The sequence below is a fragment of the Ornithorhynchus anatinus genome, chromosome 16 (assembly GCF_004115215.2).
Source record: "Ornithorhynchus anatinus isolate Pmale09 chromosome 16, mOrnAna1.pri.v4, whole genome shotgun sequence".
NCBI classification, from domain to species: domain Eukaryota; kingdom Metazoa; phylum Chordata; class Mammalia; order Monotremata; family Ornithorhynchidae; genus Ornithorhynchus; species Ornithorhynchus anatinus.
The window spans coordinates 18,214,337-18,233,894 of NC_041743.1; the positions used below are offsets into that span (position 1 = coordinate 18,214,337).

At 43.1% G+C, this 19,558-nt stretch overlaps 1 protein-coding gene across 1 annotated transcript in view; it reads right to left on the reverse strand.

Moving 5' to 3' along the window:
• LOC100087841 (complement factor H-like) overlaps positions 1-19,558 on the reverse strand; it is a 121,460-nt gene that overhangs the window by 95,693 nt on the left and 6,209 nt on the right. Inside the window, exons 4-12 of the mRNA XM_039914354.1 lie at positions 17,473-17,590; positions 16,357-16,512; positions 12,931-13,110; positions 11,777-11,953; positions 11,139-11,198; positions 5,101-5,286; positions 4,835-5,017; positions 3,748-3,899; positions 1,620-1,797 (exon numbers count right to left, since the gene is read on the reverse strand). Of these exons, the coding sequence (XP_039770288.1) occupies positions 1,620-1,797; positions 3,748-3,899; positions 4,835-5,017; positions 5,101-5,286; positions 11,139-11,198; positions 11,777-11,953; positions 12,931-13,110; positions 16,357-16,512; positions 17,473-17,590 (1,390 nt within the window). The remainder of the gene's footprint in view (positions 1-1,619; positions 1,798-3,747; positions 3,900-4,834; positions 5,018-5,100; positions 5,287-11,138; positions 11,199-11,776; positions 11,954-12,930; positions 13,111-16,356; positions 16,513-17,472; positions 17,591-19,558) is intronic.

Genomic DNA, 19,558 nt, shown 5'->3' on the forward strand with positions numbered 1-19,558 from the left:
TACATCGCCTTGATTCTATTTAGTTGCCATTGTTTTTACGAGATGTTCTTCCCCTTGACTCTATTTATTGCCATTGTTCTTGTCTGTCCGTCTCCCCCGATTAGACTGTAAACCCGTCAGACGGCAGGGACTGTCTCTATCTGTTGCCGACTTGTTCATCCCAAGCGCTTAGTACAGTGCTCTGCACATAGTAAGCGCTCAATAAATACTATTGAATGAATGAATGAATAGTATGTAGGATAGGAAGGGGGAGGAGTTTCAGGCAGGAAGGAGCTAAGTGTGTTGGAATGGGAAAAAAGCAAGGATAATTAAGGAGGGCAGACCTAATTGAGTGATAATAATAATAATGTTGGTATTTGTTAAGCGCTTACTATGTGCCGAGCACTGTTCTAAGCGCTGGGGTAGACATAGGGGAATCAGGTTGTCCCACGTGGGGCTCACAGTCTTAATCCCCATTTTACAGATGAGGGAACTGAGGCATAGAGAAGTTAAGTGACTTGCCCACAGTCACACAGCCAACAAGTGGCAGAGCTGGGATTCGAACTCATGAGCCCTGACTCCAAAGCCCATGCTCTTTCCACTGAGCCACGCTGCTGCTCTTGAATCCTAGAGCGAGGAGTTTCTGCTTTATGTGGAGATGGTTAAGGATCCATTGGAGGCATTTGAAGAGAGGGGAGATGGTGTACCAAGTGATTTTTTAGAAAAACCACCTGTACAGCAGAATATAGTATGGACTGGAAAGGAGAAAGCACAGCAAGGAAGGCAATGGGGAGGCTGATACAGTAGTCGAGATAGGCTATGAACCAGTTCTTGAATCAGTGTGACAGGAGTTTGGATGGAGAGAGAGAGAGCAGCATATTCTGGAGTTGTTGTGGAGATAGAATCGATAAGATTTGGAGACTGAATATGCAAGTTGGAGGACAGGGATGAGTAAAGGATAATGCCAAGGTTGTAGGATTGTTGGGAGACAGGAAGGATGGAGGTTTTGTCTACAGTGATGGAAAAGTTGTGGAGTGGAGAATGTTTAGGAGGGAAGATGAGGAATTCGGTTTTGGACATGTTGAGTTTGAGATGTTCATGGGACATCCAGGTAGAGCTATCCTGAAGAGAGGAGGAATTAGGAGATTTGCAGACATGGTGAGAGGTCTGGGCTGGAGATGCAGATTTGGAAGTCATCAGTGTAGTGCGGCTTAATGGAAAGAAGGAAAGCCCTCTTTTTCCTTCTCTGCTGGACCCACTGTGCTTTCTTAGCCTAGAAAGAAAAATCAAGCTCATTGCACCATAGGATTAGTACTCTGTGGAATAGTCTGGCCTAGTGGCAAGAGCATGGGTTTAGGAGTCAGAGGTCGTGGGTTCTAATCCTGAATCCACCACTTGTCTGCTGTGTGATCTTGGACAAGTCATTTAACTCCTTTGTGCCTCAGTTACCTCTTCTGTAAAATGGGGATTAAGACTGTGAGCCCCATGTGGGACAACCTGATTACCTTGTACCTACCCCAGTGTTTAGAACAGTGTTTTACACTTGGCACTTAACAAATACTATTATTATTATTATTCCATGACAGGGAAACCAACCCGTTATTTTATTAGCATCGCTTTCCCAGATGTATATTACTCACCAAAGCAACGTGGGACAAATTTCCAAGCTCCATTTTCACATTTAATTTCTTTTGGTCCTTGGAGCAAATACTTATCCTCACACCAAACAGTGACACTTTCCCCATTCAGAAAACTCACTGAGGTTGATACAGTCAGGGCCTGAGGTATTTGTGGTGGGGGTGAGCACGATTTTCTTCTCTCTCATGCAAAATATAATTGATTCTTTCACAAGTGAAGGTAAAATTTTTAGTCGGTGAGACTAATCCCTTAATTAAAACATACAAATAACTTAGTATTTCAATTTCCTTGACTCTTTAATGTGCTTAAATATACCTTTTCCATTTTGTTTTCATTCCACCGTTTATAAGTAATGTAATTCTTCTGGAATTCCCTTGACAGTTCTACCCTATTTTCATATTGATTGGCCTCTGAATTATATTGAAGAGTCAATCAATCAATCAATCAGTCGATCATATTTATTCCGTAATTATTGTATTACGAGCTTGGGGGGGTATAATATAACAACAAAACAGAGTTGGTAGATACGTTCCTGACCCACAACGATCTTATAGTCTACAGGAGAGACAGACATTAATATAAATACATAAATTATGGATAAATTGACAAGGTCCATGGTGCAGTTTGCTGATGTAGGGGGAAATGTTTCTTTTAGTCAATTAACTCTCTCTCTAGTGCATCATCTGTGTAGCTAATTAGATCTCTGCCCTCGGCTTTCTTCTCCTTTTAGCCTCCCCTACTCTAGATTAAATACTCCCAATTTCTCTGATCTTTCCCCATCATATCGATATTCCAAAACTTCAGTCGTATTTCTTACTCCAGCTGTACCTGATTTAATTCCCCTTCCACTGTGGGGAAATTCCCTTTCATCCTCAATTTGTTCCTGACCCAATCCCTACTACTCCTCATCATCACTGAAACCTGATCCTCCCATGATGACACTGTCTCCCCCACCTCTCTCTTCTGAGTGGAACTTATCTTCTCCCACTCCCTAAGACTCCCTAGAAAAGGGGGAGGAATTGGCTTCCTTCTTGCCACCACAATGCTGTATAAACATGATCCCACCCCTCCCTCTCTTTCTCTATTTCTCTGCTAGAAGCCCATCCTATCTATTTCTACTGGCCACTCCAATTACTGATCACTCTCATCTACTGCCATCCAGCTCCTACCTCCGACTTTCTGAACTATTTTGAAGCCTTTCTCACATTCCATCTCTCTTTTTTCATCCCTACACTGATGTTTAGATGTTTCCATATCCAGGTGGATGTTTCTGATGACCTCCCCACTACTCATTTCCTCTCACTCCTCAACTTCTGCTCCACCAAAACTCACTCTTATTCTCATCATCTCTCATTACCTGCATAATCCCTTACCTCACCTTTTCTGAAATTCCACTTTCTGACCACAATTTCCTCACCTGTCTTCTCTCCTACATATTCCCTCCCCACAGATCTATCCTATTTCCTTATGAATTGGTCTAATCGCCTTATGCAAATTGGAGGGAAAGCCACCAACCAGGTCATTTCGTTAATTGATTCAATTATTGAGCACCTACTGAATGCCTATCTCCATACTAAGCAATTGGGATGATGCAATAGAAACAAAAAATGTGGTACCTCCCCTTCATATCCAACAGACCACCACTCTCCCCACCTTCAAAGCCTTCCTAAAAATTACACCTCCTCCGAGAAACTTTCCCTGACTAAACCTTCATTTCCCCTACTAGCCTTCCTTCTGCATCACCTATGTGTTTCAATCTGTACAGTTTAGGCACTGATATCCACTCCACCCTTAATTTCACAGGATTTATGTATATATCCTTAAACTCAAACATTTCCCCATCTGTAATTGATTTCAGTGTCTGTCTTCTGGACCAGAACTTCTTTGTAGGCAGGGGTTTTAGTGCATCTCTCCTCAGCCAGGTGAGGCCGGTGGAATCCCTGCTTCATTATGGAAAGTGCTCCTTCATCACTGACCAGGGCCCAAGGGCTTAGTATTGTGCTCTGCCCATAGTATTGCTCAAAAATACAATTGATTAATGGAAAGGATATGTTCATGATGAGAAAGAAACATGAAAAACAACATCTTACTTCTCAAGCATTTGGGGAGACTTTGCCATTTTCCATTTACACATGATATTCTTGTAGATTCTTCAGCTTCAAAATTTGCATCACAAATGTAAGTGAAAAAGTCATTATGTTTATATTCATGCTTCTTTAATGAAATAATTCTTCCATTTAAAGGCTCCTGAGGTTCTGTGCATTTCTTAAGTTGATCAGTTCCTATTTTGTAGAAAATATAAAGTCAAAGACAGTGTAAACACTATAAGCAACTGTATCATTCCACATATGTAATACACTTCTCATTCTTGGGAACATATTGTGGGAGGATAAATATTTATAAACTATTTTCAAGTTCTAAAGCACTGATGAAATGTTGAGCTGGGAGCACCCAGTTAAATGAATGAAGCACATTTCATTCTTTTCCAGTTCTTGAACTTTGATCAAGAAAAAGAGTATAGAGGTAGGAGCCATTGTAACCCCAGAAGGGAGCAGTTTTCTCCGAGGCCAAATTGATCCATCCCTGGGCCAGAAGCCTAGATGCCACAGCTGTGATCTTCAGGATTGCATCTTCACGGTCAGCCAGGAAAGAACAATAGGAAAATGGGCATTGGGGCAAGGCCAATCAGACACAGGCCTAGTAAAGCCACCAGCCCTTTAGGAGGAAGGTCCAGCCTGATGTGTGTCAGCCAGATGTTCTCATGGCACAAGGGAACACTTTTCTCACACTTCCAGGGGCCACAGTCCTGTTCACTGATTCCTTTGGGCCAAAATAGGGGTTCCTACCTGGCCACCCCACTTCACTGTGTGTTCTAAGGTCATCCCAGGGTTTGGGGAGAGAGGCTCTGAGGAGCTCCAAAGAACCCCATCCAACAGGTCCTGTAATGGGGCACACCCTTTGGTTTGGGCCACTTATTCAAAATCAGTTCTATAGGAAAACATGGGACAAGTTCAGAAAATCAATTTGTGTCATCTTTGTTGTAAATGTATGGTAAAATCTTACACAACACAGATATATACATTTATATATTAGAATTAATTTAATAAGGCACCTACTTATGTAGATTAGAAAAGTACACGATGCAGATACATATTCAGACACATTGAAGGTATGAACCCGACTTAAATGACCATTTTAAGAAGCATGAAAACTTTACCAGTGCACTGAGGAGGAGCTGTCCAAGTTCCTTGAATACATGTTACAGTCTTTATTCCAACCATTATAAAAGTTCCTTTGCATTTGTATTCCACTGAGTCCCCATGATGATATGGTGGAGGATGGCTCGATTTGAGAGCACCTTGGTCAACTTCCGGAGGGTCGCCGCATGTTTTTTCAACCTCTAATAAATTGAACACTTGATTAGAAGCCTTAACAATGTAATCACAAAAGCATATAAATAAGTCAAAGTTTGTGAAGGGCTACCAATACAAGAAGGTAATGATGTCCATTTTCCATCACTGCATTCTATTCTCTTGGGTGCTTCCATTATAAATTTTGCATCACATTCATAATCCACCACTTCTCCGTGATGATATGAACTCTTCTCAGTGTTTGGATTTGCTTTGCCATTGGCAAGCCTGGGTGGAGGATTACAAGCCTTGGCTGTCTCTGCAATAGAAAGATCATTTGAATCCTCCTTATAATGCTTTTCTTCTAATGATGTATAAAATATAATTAATAAGCTACAACTGCTTGGGTTTTGTCATTCTGAAAATGGAAAAAAAATTCTGAATATGAACTATTTACCATATTTAAGCAAAATTGCAACATGACTTCAGAAGTGGCATTTATTTTCAATAATGGCATTTATTGAGCAGCTGTTGAGTACAATACAGTGTACTGATTGCTTGGAAAGTACTGCAGGATATGCTTCCTACCCACAAACAGCATACACACTATCAGAGAGAGACAGTAATTATGCACAGATATCAAAATAAATAAAATGAATCAATAGTATTCATTGAGTACTCTCTATGTGCAGAGCACTGTGGTAGGCCCTTGGGACAAGGCAATACCATATTGTTGTTAGGCAGGATCACTGCCCCCACAGAGAGTTTACAAATTAGTGGTGTTGTACAGCCAGGGAAAACAACAGAGTATAAGCATATTTACATAAATGCTTTAGGGTTATGGAAGGTGGCTCAGTGGAAAGAGCACGGGCTTTGGAGTCAGAGGTCATGGGTTCGAATCCCGGCTCTGCCACTTGTCAGCTGTGTGACTGTGGGCAAGTCATTTCACTTCTCTGTGCCTCAGTTACCTCATCTGTAAAATGGGGATGAAGACTGTGAGCCCCACGTGGGACAACCTGATTCCCTTGTGTCTACCCCAGCGCTTAGAACAGTGCTCTGCACATAGTAAGCGCTTAACAAATACCAACATTATTATTATAAATGTAATGGTAAAAATAATAATAATAATGGCATTTGTTAAGCACTGACTATGTCAAAGCACTTAAAGGGTACTTGCCCAACTGCCTAGGTGATACAGGAGGGGGCAGTGAATAGAGGGGGGAAATGAGATGTTAGAGAAGGCTTCCTGGTTGAGATATGACTCTGAAAATGGGGAGAGTAATGGTCTATCACATATGAAGGAAGATGGATTTCCAGATAGGAGGGACGGTGAGAGCAAGGAGTAGATAGTGAGACAGATGAGATTAAGATTGCTGTTAGAGAAACGAGTGAGGAGTTTTGGCTGGGTTGTAGTATGAGAGAAGTGGTAGGTCAGATAGGAGGGGAAGAGCTGATTGGAAGCTTTAAAGGCAATGGGGAAGAGATTCTGTTTGAGGATTGGGGCGATGTGTAGAGAACGATATTTTGTAATGATCCAGGCTGCAGAGTATACTATGAACTGGGGAAAGGAGGGGTTGGAAGCACGGAGGTCAGTGAGGAGGCTGATGTAATAGTTAAGACAGGAAATGAGAAGAAGGGAGTAATTCTAGAGATGTTGTGAAGGTAGAACTTTCAGGATTCGGTGACTAACTGAATATGTGAGAATATTACCCTATCCTGCCTTAACTACTGCATCAGGCTCCTTGCTGAATTCCCTCTCTCCTGTCTCTCTCCACTCCAGACCATACTTCAGTCCTCTGCCCAGATCATTTTTCTAAATAACTGCTTAGTCCATGTCTCCTCACTCCTGAAGAACCTCCAGTGGTTGCCCATGCACCTCGGCATCAGACACTCCTTACCATTAACTTGAAAGCACTCATTCATTCACCTTGCCCCTTCTTATCTTATCTCTCTGATTTCCTATTACAACCCAGCATGCTCACTTCGCTCTTCTAAGGCCAATCTACTCACTGTACCTCGATCTCATCTATCTTACCATCTATATTATTATTATTATTATTGTTAATAATATCATTAACAATGACTCCTTAGCCACATCATGTTTCTGGTGAGGAACTCCCCTCCCCTGTGTATACAGAAGCAGTGTGGCTTAGTGGAAAAAGCATGGGCCTGGGAGTCAGAGAACCTGGGCCGTAATTCCTAATCGACTATTTACCTTCCATGCAATCTTGGGCAAGTCACCCAACTTTTCTGTGCCTCAGTTCCTTCATCAGCAAAATGGGGTTTCAATACCTGTTCTCCCTCTTACTTAGGTTGTGGAACCCATGTGGGCCTGATTATCTTGTCTCTATCTCAGTGCGTAGTAAAGTGCTTGACAAATAGTAAACCTTAACAAATACCACAGTTATCATTATTATTGTGGGCAGGGAATGTGTCTACCAACTCTGCTGCATTATACTCTACCAAGTGTTGAGTAATGTGCTCTGCGCACAGAAAGGGCTCAACAAATTCCATCGATCAGTTGATTGATAAGTAGATATTATGAACCATTTCTCCAGAATCATCCAGATGCAAATCCTAGACAGCAAATTTGGAGTAGAGGTTTTATTCCAGTCTGCACCTCACAAATGCTTCAATACCAGTGACACAGAGTTGAATCCTGTCAGTGATTTCTGTTACTGGGATACCACTGGCCAATGTCAAAAGGTTGGACCATAAAGTAAAAAACAGAATTAAGAAATCTTGAAAGTCTTTTGTAAGGCTCAGAGGAAGAGTGTGATGCACAAATTACAATGAATTATATGAAAGTTAATATGAGGGGAATTTTAATGTCCAATCTTCACTATGGCTGGTAGCTCATTTACCAGTTGATGATGATGATGATGATGATGGTATTTTTTAAGCACTTACTATGTGCCAAGCACCATTCTAAGCACTGGGGGAGATACAATTTAATCAGGCCGTCCCACGTGGGGCTAACAGTCTTAAACCCCATTTTACCGATGAGGTAACTGAGGTTCAGAGAAGTTAAGTGACTTGCCCAAAATGGAGGTCCACAAAGTCCTGTACTGGGCCAGGCAGATCTGACTGAGACAGATGTATAGCCATTGGTCAGTTGCCAAAGCTGCAATGATCCAGGGCTAGTGAGATTGTCCTGGAGGCTTTAGACTCATCTCTAAAGAAGTCCTGTGTGGCCCCATATACACTTTCATTCACCATTGAAGAGTACAAAGGAAAGGCTCTCAGAACCGAAAACTTACACAAATGGCAAGAACACTACAACAACCTCTGAGGAGAACTATCCAAACAGAGGAAACTAGTCTTATGTCAAGGCATGACCTTAGCCCCAAGACTTGACCTTAGCATTGTCTAATCATTGAAAAACTGGATCTACACCATAGATAAATCCATCTAGGATCCCCACCACACCAGCTTTAAACAGCAGGACAGGATGACCAACAACAAGATCCTGAAATGCAGTCAGCCTTACTAGCACTGAGCCAATGCTCAGAGCAACCAAACCTCTCTGGGCAAGTCATGGGGGGAGAGTGCGTGACAGCAGGGTACCTAAACAGTGGCTGAATGCTCAAGTGAAAGGGGCAGGTGCTAGCATAAAGGAGCATGATTTCAAGACACACAAACATCATCCCCATAGCTGAAGAAAGGCCATGATGGCAGACAGACCAGTCTAGTAGGCAGAAATCAGGAAGGGAGGTTGATCTCCTTGACCGTAGCCTTCACAAAGAGCAGAATATTAAGGGTAGGCTTGAAAACAGAGACAGGCCCTTTATGGGGTGAAGCATTAGCACAGCAGGGTTCTGTTCTTAAGTGAGAACAAGTCATGGGGGGAGAGTGCGTGACAGCAGGGTACCTAAACAGTGGCTGAATGCTCAAGTGAAAGGGGCAGGTGCTAGCATAAAGGGGCATGATTTCAAGACACACAAACATCATCCCCATAGCTGAAGAAAGGCCATGATGGCAGACAGACCAGTCTAGTAGGCAGAAATCAGGAAGGGAGGTTGATCTCCTTGACCGTAGCCTTCACAAAGAGCAGAATATTAAGGGTAGGCTTGAAAACAGAGACAGGCCCTTTATGGGGTGAAGCATTAGCACAGCAGGGTTCTGTTCTTAAGTGAGAACAATACGGGAGTGTCAGTTATTCGTCATTCTTTTCAGTCACATGCATGGAGAGGATTTCACTGTCAGAATCTTCAGATAGGAAAATTAAGGGCAGCACCATACATACACACACACACATACACACACACACACACTACACTTAGCAAAATATTGGTGTTCATGAACTTCAATCAGTGAAATTAATGGTATTTACCTAGGATTTACTTTACTAAATGCTTGGGCGAATACAGTATAACAGAGTTGGTAGACACAAGCCCTGCCCACTAAGAGTTTGAAGTCTAGACGCTTCATTATCTAGGGATTCATTATCACCTAGCTAAAGTGATTATATGGCACCTGTTCCTCCACCCAAACTGTGAGAGACAAATAAATCAATTAGATGGATAACAAAGATAATGTGGAAATGAAGTTATTGGAGTCAGAAAAGTCCTAATCTGAATTAAGGTGATCATTTTGAGTTGAAGACAAACTAAAACAATACATTACTGATTTATATTAATGTCTGTCTCCCCCTCTAGACTCACTGTGGGCTGGGAATGTATTTGTTGATGCTGTTGTGTTGCACTCTCCCAAGCACTTAATAGAGTGCTCTGCACGCAGTAAACAATAAATACCATTGATTGATTATCCTGGAAATCTTTTTAACAAAGCAAAGCTCACTGAGAGAGTGTGGCAGCCCCCAGGTCAAAGGGGAATTGAAGTAATACAAATCCACCATGGAGAATTTGCAGTAGGGGTCCATAATCGATCCACTGAACCCATGCGAATAATCAAGGAGAAACAACCGTAGAAAGATTTGGGAACAAAAATAACAATAATAATTATCATACTTGCTATGCTCTTACTCCATGCCAAGCACTGTTTTAAACACTGGGGTAGATACAAGAGAATCAGGTTGAGCACAGTACCTGTTTCATATGGGGCTCACAGTTTGAGTAGGAGGGAGTACGATTTAGTCCCCATTTTACAGATGGGGTAACTTGGGCCCAGGAAAGTTAAGTGACTTGCCAAGGTCACACAGTGGACATGTGGCAGAGCCGGGATGAGATTCCAGATTTTTTGACTCTCAGCCCTGTGCTCTCTCCACTAGTTGATGCAAAATGGCCTGAGTTAGCAAGCCTAGAAAACAAGGAGAAATGGGCATAAAATTTAAAGGAAATGGAGTCGCTGGGTTTCAGACAGCAAGTCAGATCTTCCTTTGGAATCTTGTGTTGAGAGCTCAAATATGAACAAGAGAAACGCTCTACTCTGATGCTGCTGCTGCTGACTGACCAGAGAGAACCCCAATCTTCCTCCAGTACCTCTATAGGGATGGAAGAAAGACTCCAAACTGAAAGGGACAATTGAATACCACAGTAGAACCTACCTAGATAGGGTAAGATGATTTGAATCATATTTCTGTTCTAAGTGTACAAGAAATGTTTTTTACTTATAAAATAAACAAGAATAGTTATGGTATATATTAAGCACTAAACTGTGGGCTGAGCACTGGGCTGAACACTAGGGTAGTCACTTGGAAGAGTGACCCTGTTCTTTACTGGGCCCAAATGTTAAGAGGGAAGAGGAACAGAACTTATGAAAAGCCCATTATATTCTAACTAATAATGTTGGTATTTGTTAAGCGCTTACTATGTGTCGAGCACTGTTCTAAGCGCTGGGGTAGATACAGGGTAATCAGGTTGTCCCACGTGAGGCTCACAGTTAATCCCCATTTTACAGATGAGGTAACTGAGGCACAGAGAAGTGAAGTGACTTTCCCACAGTCACACAGCTGACAAGTGGCAGAGCCGGGAGTCGAACTCATGACCTCTGACTCCGAAGCCCAGGCTCTTTTCCACTGAGCCGTGCTGCTTCCCCTAGCAGGTCTAGGTTGAAGCTGGAAAAGGACACAGTCTTCTGGAAGGAAAACCCAACTATAAAGTTTAATGGGAGAGGGAAGCCTTCCCAAACCTTCCCTGAGCTATCAACCTTCCAAACCATCCCTGAGCAACCAGGATGGTCTGGCTGTCTGAACTCCAATGACCCCCTTACCTTTAGGATTTTGGGGGTGAGATTTAGGAGTACCAGGAAGGAAAACTTGAAATCCTTCTTCTGGGAAGAGAAAAACCCCAGGAGTTCTTAGATGCTGTAAGAAACCCAGATGTTGGAGACCTCTCGTTATGGGGTGTACCTTGGGATTCCATTGGATGGAAGAGTTGCTGGGAGAACCCCAAACCACAACAGTATCTATTATGTGAAGGCCACTGTACTGATCACTCACCGTGTGCATACTGCTCTTCAACTGAGTGCCTGCAAGGTATTGAGCATTATACCAGATGCTGCAGGGCATTCAGTAGAATTATAAAAAAGAGTTGCTTCCCACAAGGAATTTACAGTTTAACAAGAAAACAGATTTTCCTTGCAGTATCCATAAGATATTTTTAGTATCCATAAGATATTAGTTTTGCAAGCGAAACAGCACCTTGGATTGATGAATATTACAAATGTCAGTGCTCATGTGGCAAGGAATAGCTCTTCTCCAGGAACATGGCCTTGGCTTCAGGTGATTCTTTGTCACACTATCAGTTTCGATCCCTCCGCAGTGACGCCAAAAATCCCTCTGAAAAAGCAGAGATCTCGAATACGGTTTGCTCCTCCTCCTCATCGTTCATTCGAAGTGAGGTATTTACCTTGACATGTAGGCGGGTCAGGGGACCATCCAAAGTGGTAGCACTGAATGGACTGAGGGCCGACTCTTTTCTTCTGGTTCAGACAGGCAAATGAAAACACATCTCCAACTTTAAATTTATCCTTCCCTTGAATTACTCTGATGTTTGAATTCAAGGCTGGGAGGTAACATTCTATTTCTGTACAAAAGAAATCAAGGAAAATACAGTCATTCAATATCACAAAAATTTCTATTTTTTGTGGTTGAAAAGATAGTATGGTAAGTTTTGGTGAAGGTTGAAACGCAGATCAGCTACCCGGAGTTAACTAAGCTTTTCCTAGAGGTGATGAGCAGGTAAAAGTCAGATAGGACCAAGTGACCTCTGGACTTAATCTTGGGGATGGTGAGGACACAGCTCATGGCCGGGGTCCAGGTGAAGGAGGCACAGTGAGCAGAGGTGAGAGTGAGAAGGAGAAACGGGGAAGACAGAAGGAGAAAAGAAGAAAGGGAAAGGTAGGGGGAGGAAATAAGAGAAAGCCAAAGTACTTCTCTTCCCTGCCATTCAGATTCCTCAGCCACTGCCAAATCCTAGTTTCTCTGGGGCCAGACCAGGAGCTTCTTCCGTGAGGATGAAGCCTGTGTGGTAGCCGCAGCAAGACAGAGGCTCAAAGATGGGAAGCACCCCTGAGGTGTCTGCGGCACTGCCCCAGGGAAAGACCATGGCTACAGTGGCCACGGAGCAGCTACCCAACCTTGTGCTCTCAGGGTTCCGGGGCAGGGGGCCTACTGAGGGCCTGGAGACTGGTGAGGAGGAGACAAATCCCAGTGGTCGTGGTTATGGTGATGTTGTCCATCCAACAGGGGGAAGTAGATGCATCCAATGTCACAGTTCTACCTCCAGTCCCTTTCCAGCGCCCAGAGTAGAACAGGCCCCGGAAAGCAATAGGGACAAAGCTCATGACAAGAGAGCCAACTCTGCTCCATGATGTGCTAAAATGGGACGACTACAGACTGGAGAGGAAAAATGCACTGGGGGGAAAGCAGCAGAATGGCAGGACTTCATCGCTCACCCTGACACATGCTGCTAAAAACCTGACTTTCAGTAGCATCAGGTTCTATGGAGATCACCTCAACAGAAAGCATTCTATAGTCTATTTTTCCCATTGAATCACTTACCTTGGTATTCAGGTGTATGGGACCACCCATCCTCACCACACACTATGGAATCTGTTGTGCTCCTTCCTTCTCCATGACTGTATCCATCAAGACATTCATATTCTAGTTTGCTGTTTAGTTGAAACAGTGTTTCATTTCCCTCATATCTGGCATTCCTGAATTCTGGTCTAATGCAGGTTTCTGAAAAGGAAAACATTTGGGATCTTCATCTTTGCTCCATATTGGAGCCCTCAGAACAATATTTAAAGTATCTGGAGGAAACCAATATATTTGCTCCCATTATCCAGAATTCAACTAAATCACTCTGCTTTGTGTGCTTTCAGGGTAAAGGCATTACGCAAATCTTCTCTAGAGACTGTTTCCATGGAATGAAGGTGGTGGGAACTAGACTTCAGGGGATCTAGTAGAGAATTCTCTTCTATGAATCAACACCTTTCTGTGGCAGGGGAGATTCCATGTACTGATGAAGCTTAGAGCTATGTTATATAGAGCAACCCAAAATGGAAAGGTCTAAGCCAAAGCATCAAAGTTGATTCACCTGTCCTGGGCAGCAGCAGCATTATAGGAAAGAGTCAAAGGTGGATGATCAAGTGATCGAAATGTTAATCAAAGACAATGGCAGAGACATAAGCTTTTACTGCATGGAAGCAGGCAATAGTAAACCACTTCCATATCTTTACCAAGAAAACTCTATGAATACACATAGCAGAATGGCTTTATGACAGAAGATGGTAGGTTCTGAAGAGGGTGTGTCCGTGGAGTCGCTATAGGTCAGAAAAGATTCAACAACACTTAAAGAAGAAGGAGAGAATTGGAAGAGAGAAAGTGGAGACAGCTGGTATAGGCAACTTTTTCAAGAAGTTTGGAGTGGAACTGCAAGAAGGATATGGGGCAATGACTGGAGGCAGCACAGGTCGAGGGAGGGTTTTTCTTTTTAGGATAGAGGATACATAACCCTTTTTGAAAGTAGTGGGGATGAAGCCATTGAAAAGTGAACAGCTGAAGTTGGCGGTCAAGAAGGGAAGAAGGGAGGGAGCAATTGTTTTAATAAGGAATGAGGAGATGGGGTCAGAAGGATGGGTTTGAAAGGAGGCGAAATGCTTCTTGAGATACTGCAGGTAAGACAGGGAGAGGGTGGAGGAGGCAGTGGGGGTGGGAGGATTAGAGAAGATCAGGGGAGATTTGGGGGAGATCATGAGGGATGGTTTCAATTTTGTTGATGAAATATGTCCTTAGGGGAAGGAAATGGTGGGGGCTGGGAGAGCAGGAGATTTGAGGATGGAGTTAAATGTTACATAACTTTAGGGAAGCGAGTCACACAACCTATTGCATCCTACCATTACTTCTGACTGCAGAGTGCATGTGAAGGTACATTTTCTATGTGCGGACTCACTTAAATCCGTGCATTTCTAATACACCTCAAATTTGTTGGCTTCTGTTGAGCAAAACTCTGGAAACTGCTGAGCAGCTAGTACAGTGTCCTGTATTTCATGAATGTGATTGATAAAGACCAGTTTTATTCACAGAATTCAGAACATAGCCAATGTGTATTGACAGAAGTCTCTCTTCCTTGAGGGCAGGAGTCATGTCTCCCAACACTACTGTCTTGTACTCTCCCAAGTGCTTAATAAAGAATTGCACATTCCAAGTGCTTAGTACAGTGCTCTGCACACAGTAAGCACTCAATAATTACCACCAAATGATCTTTATTTTTGAAGAGTGTAACAATTTTTGGCCAAGAAAAAGGACAGAGATAAAGCAATCCTATCAGACCTAGGAAAGCACTGAAAATATTCAACTACTCACTAATACCGTTGGGTGGAACAGACCATCCACTCTGCAAGCATTTCAACTCTCCTGACTCTCTTCCTTCTGGTGTCGAATATCCTTCTGAACATTGATATCTTGTCTTTTCATTTACATTATAGTACTCTTTTGTCTCAGAAAATCGTCCATTCTTTATATAGGTTTTCCTACAATTTACTGAAATGGAGAGAGAACAAGCAAAATAATTGTGGCATTTCTTAAAAGCTTACTAGGTGCCAGGCGCTGTACTAAGTGCTGGGGTGGACACAAGAAAATTGGATTGGACACAGTCCCTGTCCCACATGGGGCTCATAGTCTCAATCCCCATTTTACTGCTGAGGTAGCTGAGGGCCAGGGAACTGAAGTGATTTGCCCAAGGTCACTCAGCGGACAAGTGGGAGAGCCGGGATTAAAATGACACCAACATTGATGGAGATGTACAAGAACCTTTTAAAAAACATTTCAGTCATTGGCGGTCCACAAAGGAAACGTGGCTTTACCCACAGAGATCCTGCTCCTGGGAGAATTCTTTAAAGACTGGCATTCATTCATTCAATCATATTTACTGAGCGCTTACTGAATGCAGAGGACTGTATGTGCAGAGGATGGTACTAAGCCCTACGAATGTACAATTTGGCAACAGAGGCTATGAGGACGGCATAGGTGGACAACAAAATGTTTTCCCAAATTCTTTAACCCTTGTGATCAGTAGTACTAGCAAAGAGGAGTGGGGTGAGGTGGGGGAAGCAGGCAAGGTGAGACCATATAATAATAATAATCATAATGATGGTGTTTGTTAAACGCTTACTATGTATCAAGCACTGTTCCATGTGCTGGGGTAGGTTAACTGAGGCAGAGAGAGGTTAAGTGACTTCCACAAGGTCACACAGCATACAAGTGACAGAGCCGGATGTAGAACCCACATCTTCTGATTCCCAAACCCATGCCCTTTCCACTAAGACACGCTGCTTACTGTATGCCCGGCATTATACTAAGCACTGGAGTAGATCCAAACTAATCAGGTTGGACCCGGTCCGAGTCCCACTTGGGGCTCACAGTCATAATCCCCATTTTATAGATGAGGGTACCTAAACACGGAGAAGTTAAGTGACTTGTCCAAGGTCACACAGCAGATGAGTGGTGGAGATAGGATTAGCACTCAAGTACTTCCGACTCCCAGGCCCATTCTCTATCCACTAGACCATGCTGCTTCCCCTTATCAACTGCAGGGGACAGTGACTCTTTCAACCCACAAAGAATGTTATGTCTGATTATTGGAATTGCAAACTGTTCTTTCCCAGTTTCATTTGCTTGCTCTTCTTCCCCCTACATTCCCTAACTGTACATGTCTCCCAAGGCTCTGCATTGGGTCCCTTCCCCTTCTCATTCTATACTCATTCTCTTGGGCAACTTATCCACTCAAATAGCTTCAGCTTTCACCTCTATGTGGATGGCTCCCAAATCTACCACCTTTCTTTCCTTGTCCTCACATCTAGCCTTCAGTTCCTCATTTCCTCTTGCCTCCAGCAAATCTCTTCCTGGATGTCCCATCAGCACCTCAAATAATATATCTAAAATTGAGTTATACATCTTCCCTCCTAAATCTACTTCTCATCTTACCTTTTGTATCAAACTCCATCTCACCACAATCCTCTCTGTCCCAGAAGCCCACAATTTCGGCACCATCCTCGACTCCTCGCTGTTCCTCTACTCTCACATTCGGTAGGCTGTCAAATCTTGCCGGTTCTTCATCCATAATACTTCCTAGGTCCATCCCTCCTTTTCCAAACAGCTATCAGTTTGGTACCACTCAGGTCATAGTAAGGCTAGGTTATTCTAGCAGCCACCTCACTGGTCTCTCTACCTCCAGCCTCTCCCAGTTTTTTCATAGAAGACACTGACTGTTGTCCAGCTGAAAACTGCATCAAGACAGCCAGCCACACTCTTAGAGAAACTGTGACACTTCAAACTAAACTGAAGGTCTGAAGAGCTGTAGTGCCATCCAGAGTTTTCTCACTACTAGTGAATGGAAAGAGATGGAATGATGGAAAGAGCACGGGCCTGGGAGGCAGAGGTTGGAGGTTCTAATCCCAGCTCCACCACTTGTCTGCTATGTGACCTTGAGCAAGTCATATCTTCTCTGTGCTTCAGTTACCTCATCTGCCAAATGGGGATCAAGACTGTGAGGCTCACTTGGGATTGTGTCCAAAGTGATTAGTTTTGTATCTACCCCAGCACTTAGTAGAGTGACACACAGCACTGAGCCACATCTTAATAAAACTGCTAGTTAAGACAAGTGTGGTGAATGATTGACAGCAGGTATCCAAACAGCTGAAACTGTGAAACCGGGGGAAGTGAAAAAAAGCAGGACACAGGAAATATTTTTGGAACAGAGTAAAAATAAGCCTAAAGTAATGTTGCATCAAAGCTGAACCCTGGGGAAAATTAAGAAAGGAGAGACCAATTGTGGTGCACTGTAATCTAGGAGAGTGAGACATTTTTGTGTGTGCACTGCCTGCTTGGGACTTTGGATCCCACATTGGCCTTTTTAACCACACACTGTCCCATCAGTGAATTTTACCATATATCATCTTCAGATACACAAAGAGCAACTATGTTGTATGCAGAGTCCTAATCTAGCCCCTTGGGCATACACTGGCCTAGTTACCTATCTGTTTTAAAATAAAAAATGGCATGAATATCAAAGGAGAGAAACCTTACTTACTGTTCAGTTACAATGTGGAGTAGGTGACCAACCATTTTTTGTACAAGTTACTATATTTTCACCATTTTCAAGGCTGAATCCCTGGTGGCATCTTACTGAAACTTGTTCACCTTCTCTGAACTTTCGTGGCTTTTGAATTAAAAATTACCATTTGGTACAGGGTAAAGTTGGGACTGTCCTGTTGATAAAATAGGATAGTTTAAGGCTAGAAGCATGCAAGTTAAAAAGAAACATGAAAAAGTCAGTTATAAAGTGTGTAGGAGAAATTGTAAACCTTCAAGATAGGAACATTTCATACACTGGTATTTCTTTTCAAGTAAAATTCTAAATTATTTCACAGGTTAACATGCTCAGTGAAAGCAGAATAATCCTGGCAATATCTATATTTTTCATGTTTTTTCAAAACACCAATTTCTCACATCTGTTCCTTAAACCCAAACTGAACCTCATGGTATTCAAACACAGAAACCCGTATTGTTGGACCTGTTAATGACCTATAGTGTTGAGCTTATGGAAGGGGAACTTCTAGAGAGCGCAGTGTCTACTTGAAAATGACTTGTAGTGATGCCAACCTCTCCTATTCCAACACCATGTTTACTTTCATTTTTCTCACAATTTCTGAGTAAATATCCTTTAATCTCCTGGTCACAGACTTAGAAGCTGCCGGCGCAGCCCCCAAACCCCAGCAAAAGCTACCTCCAACCACAGCGAGATTGAGCAAACTTCAGTCCCCAATCCCTCTTTCACCTCCGCAGCAGAAACTCCCTTGCCTCCATCTGCCCCTGCCTAAAACTCCCTCTCCCTTTGTATCAGGCAGACCATCACTCTCCCCACCTTCAAACCCTTTCAAAATCACATTTCCATTTCCAAACGCCTCCCCCTCTAGTCCCTTTCATGTCAACCTTGCACTTGAACTTGTACCCTTTTATTCACCCCACCCTCATCCCCACGGTAGTTATGTACATATGCTCATTTATTTTAATGTCTGTCTCCCTGTCTAGTCCATAAGCTCCTTGTGGACACAGTGAAGGTGAGATCACTAAGTGTTCTGACTTATTGCATCCCTCATGGCCAAACAGAGAGCATCAGCTCAATCAGCAGGTCTGAGCCTCAGGGTGACTTGAGCTGCCTAGACCTGCTTGGTATCCCTGGTGTCCAGAATCCCTGTTGCTTAACAGGTCTGGAACTAACAATTCCCTGATTCCAGGGAACCCTTTTTTTTCTAATGGTATTTGTTACTACTTACTACTATTACTACTTACTATTCATATGCTCAGCACTGTAATAAGATCTGGGGTGGATACCAAGCTAATCAGGATGGAGACAGTCCCATGTCCCACATGGGACTCACCATCTTTAATCCCAATTTTACAAGATGAGGTAACTGAAGCCCAGAGGAAGTGAAGTGACTTGTCTAAGGTCACATAGCAGGCAAATGACAGAGCTGGATTAGAACCCAGGTCCTTTTGACTTCCAGGCCCATTGCTCTACCCACTAGTCCATAATGCCTCTCTAACCTGTTTCTTATGGCACAACTTAGAAACCCCTACTGACCCTCTGAAACAGGAGTAACAAACTCTGCACACTGGATCAGCTCAGAGACATGTGTGGTTGTCCTCAAGTCCAATATATAGGAGAGGAAACCCAGGGAGAACTTCACTTCTAAATAGGGAAACGCAGGGAGAACCTCACTCCTAAGAAACCCTCTCTGTGTGAAGGTGAATTAGATTAAGGTACTAGAGCCTTATCAGGTTATAAGGACTGGATCCCAGTCGATGAGAGGGAAGAATTTGGGAAGGATGAGGAGGAGCCGGTAGTTGGGGAAGAAGCCCCTCGTGCATTTGCAGGCAGAAAGTTTGAACCAAGACCCTGCGAAGGACACTGGGCAGAGTATTCCTGAGGTGAGGACTCCAGAGGAGTGAGGCGCCTCTACCTGAAGGGGAGAAAAAAATTGAAAGGAATCAGCAGCCTATCTACCCTGGCACTTAATATTCATTCATTCATTCTATCATATTTTATTAAGGGGTTTACTTTTGAGGAGCACTGTAGTTGGGAGAGTAAAATACAACAATTAACAGATACCACTCCCTGCCTGAA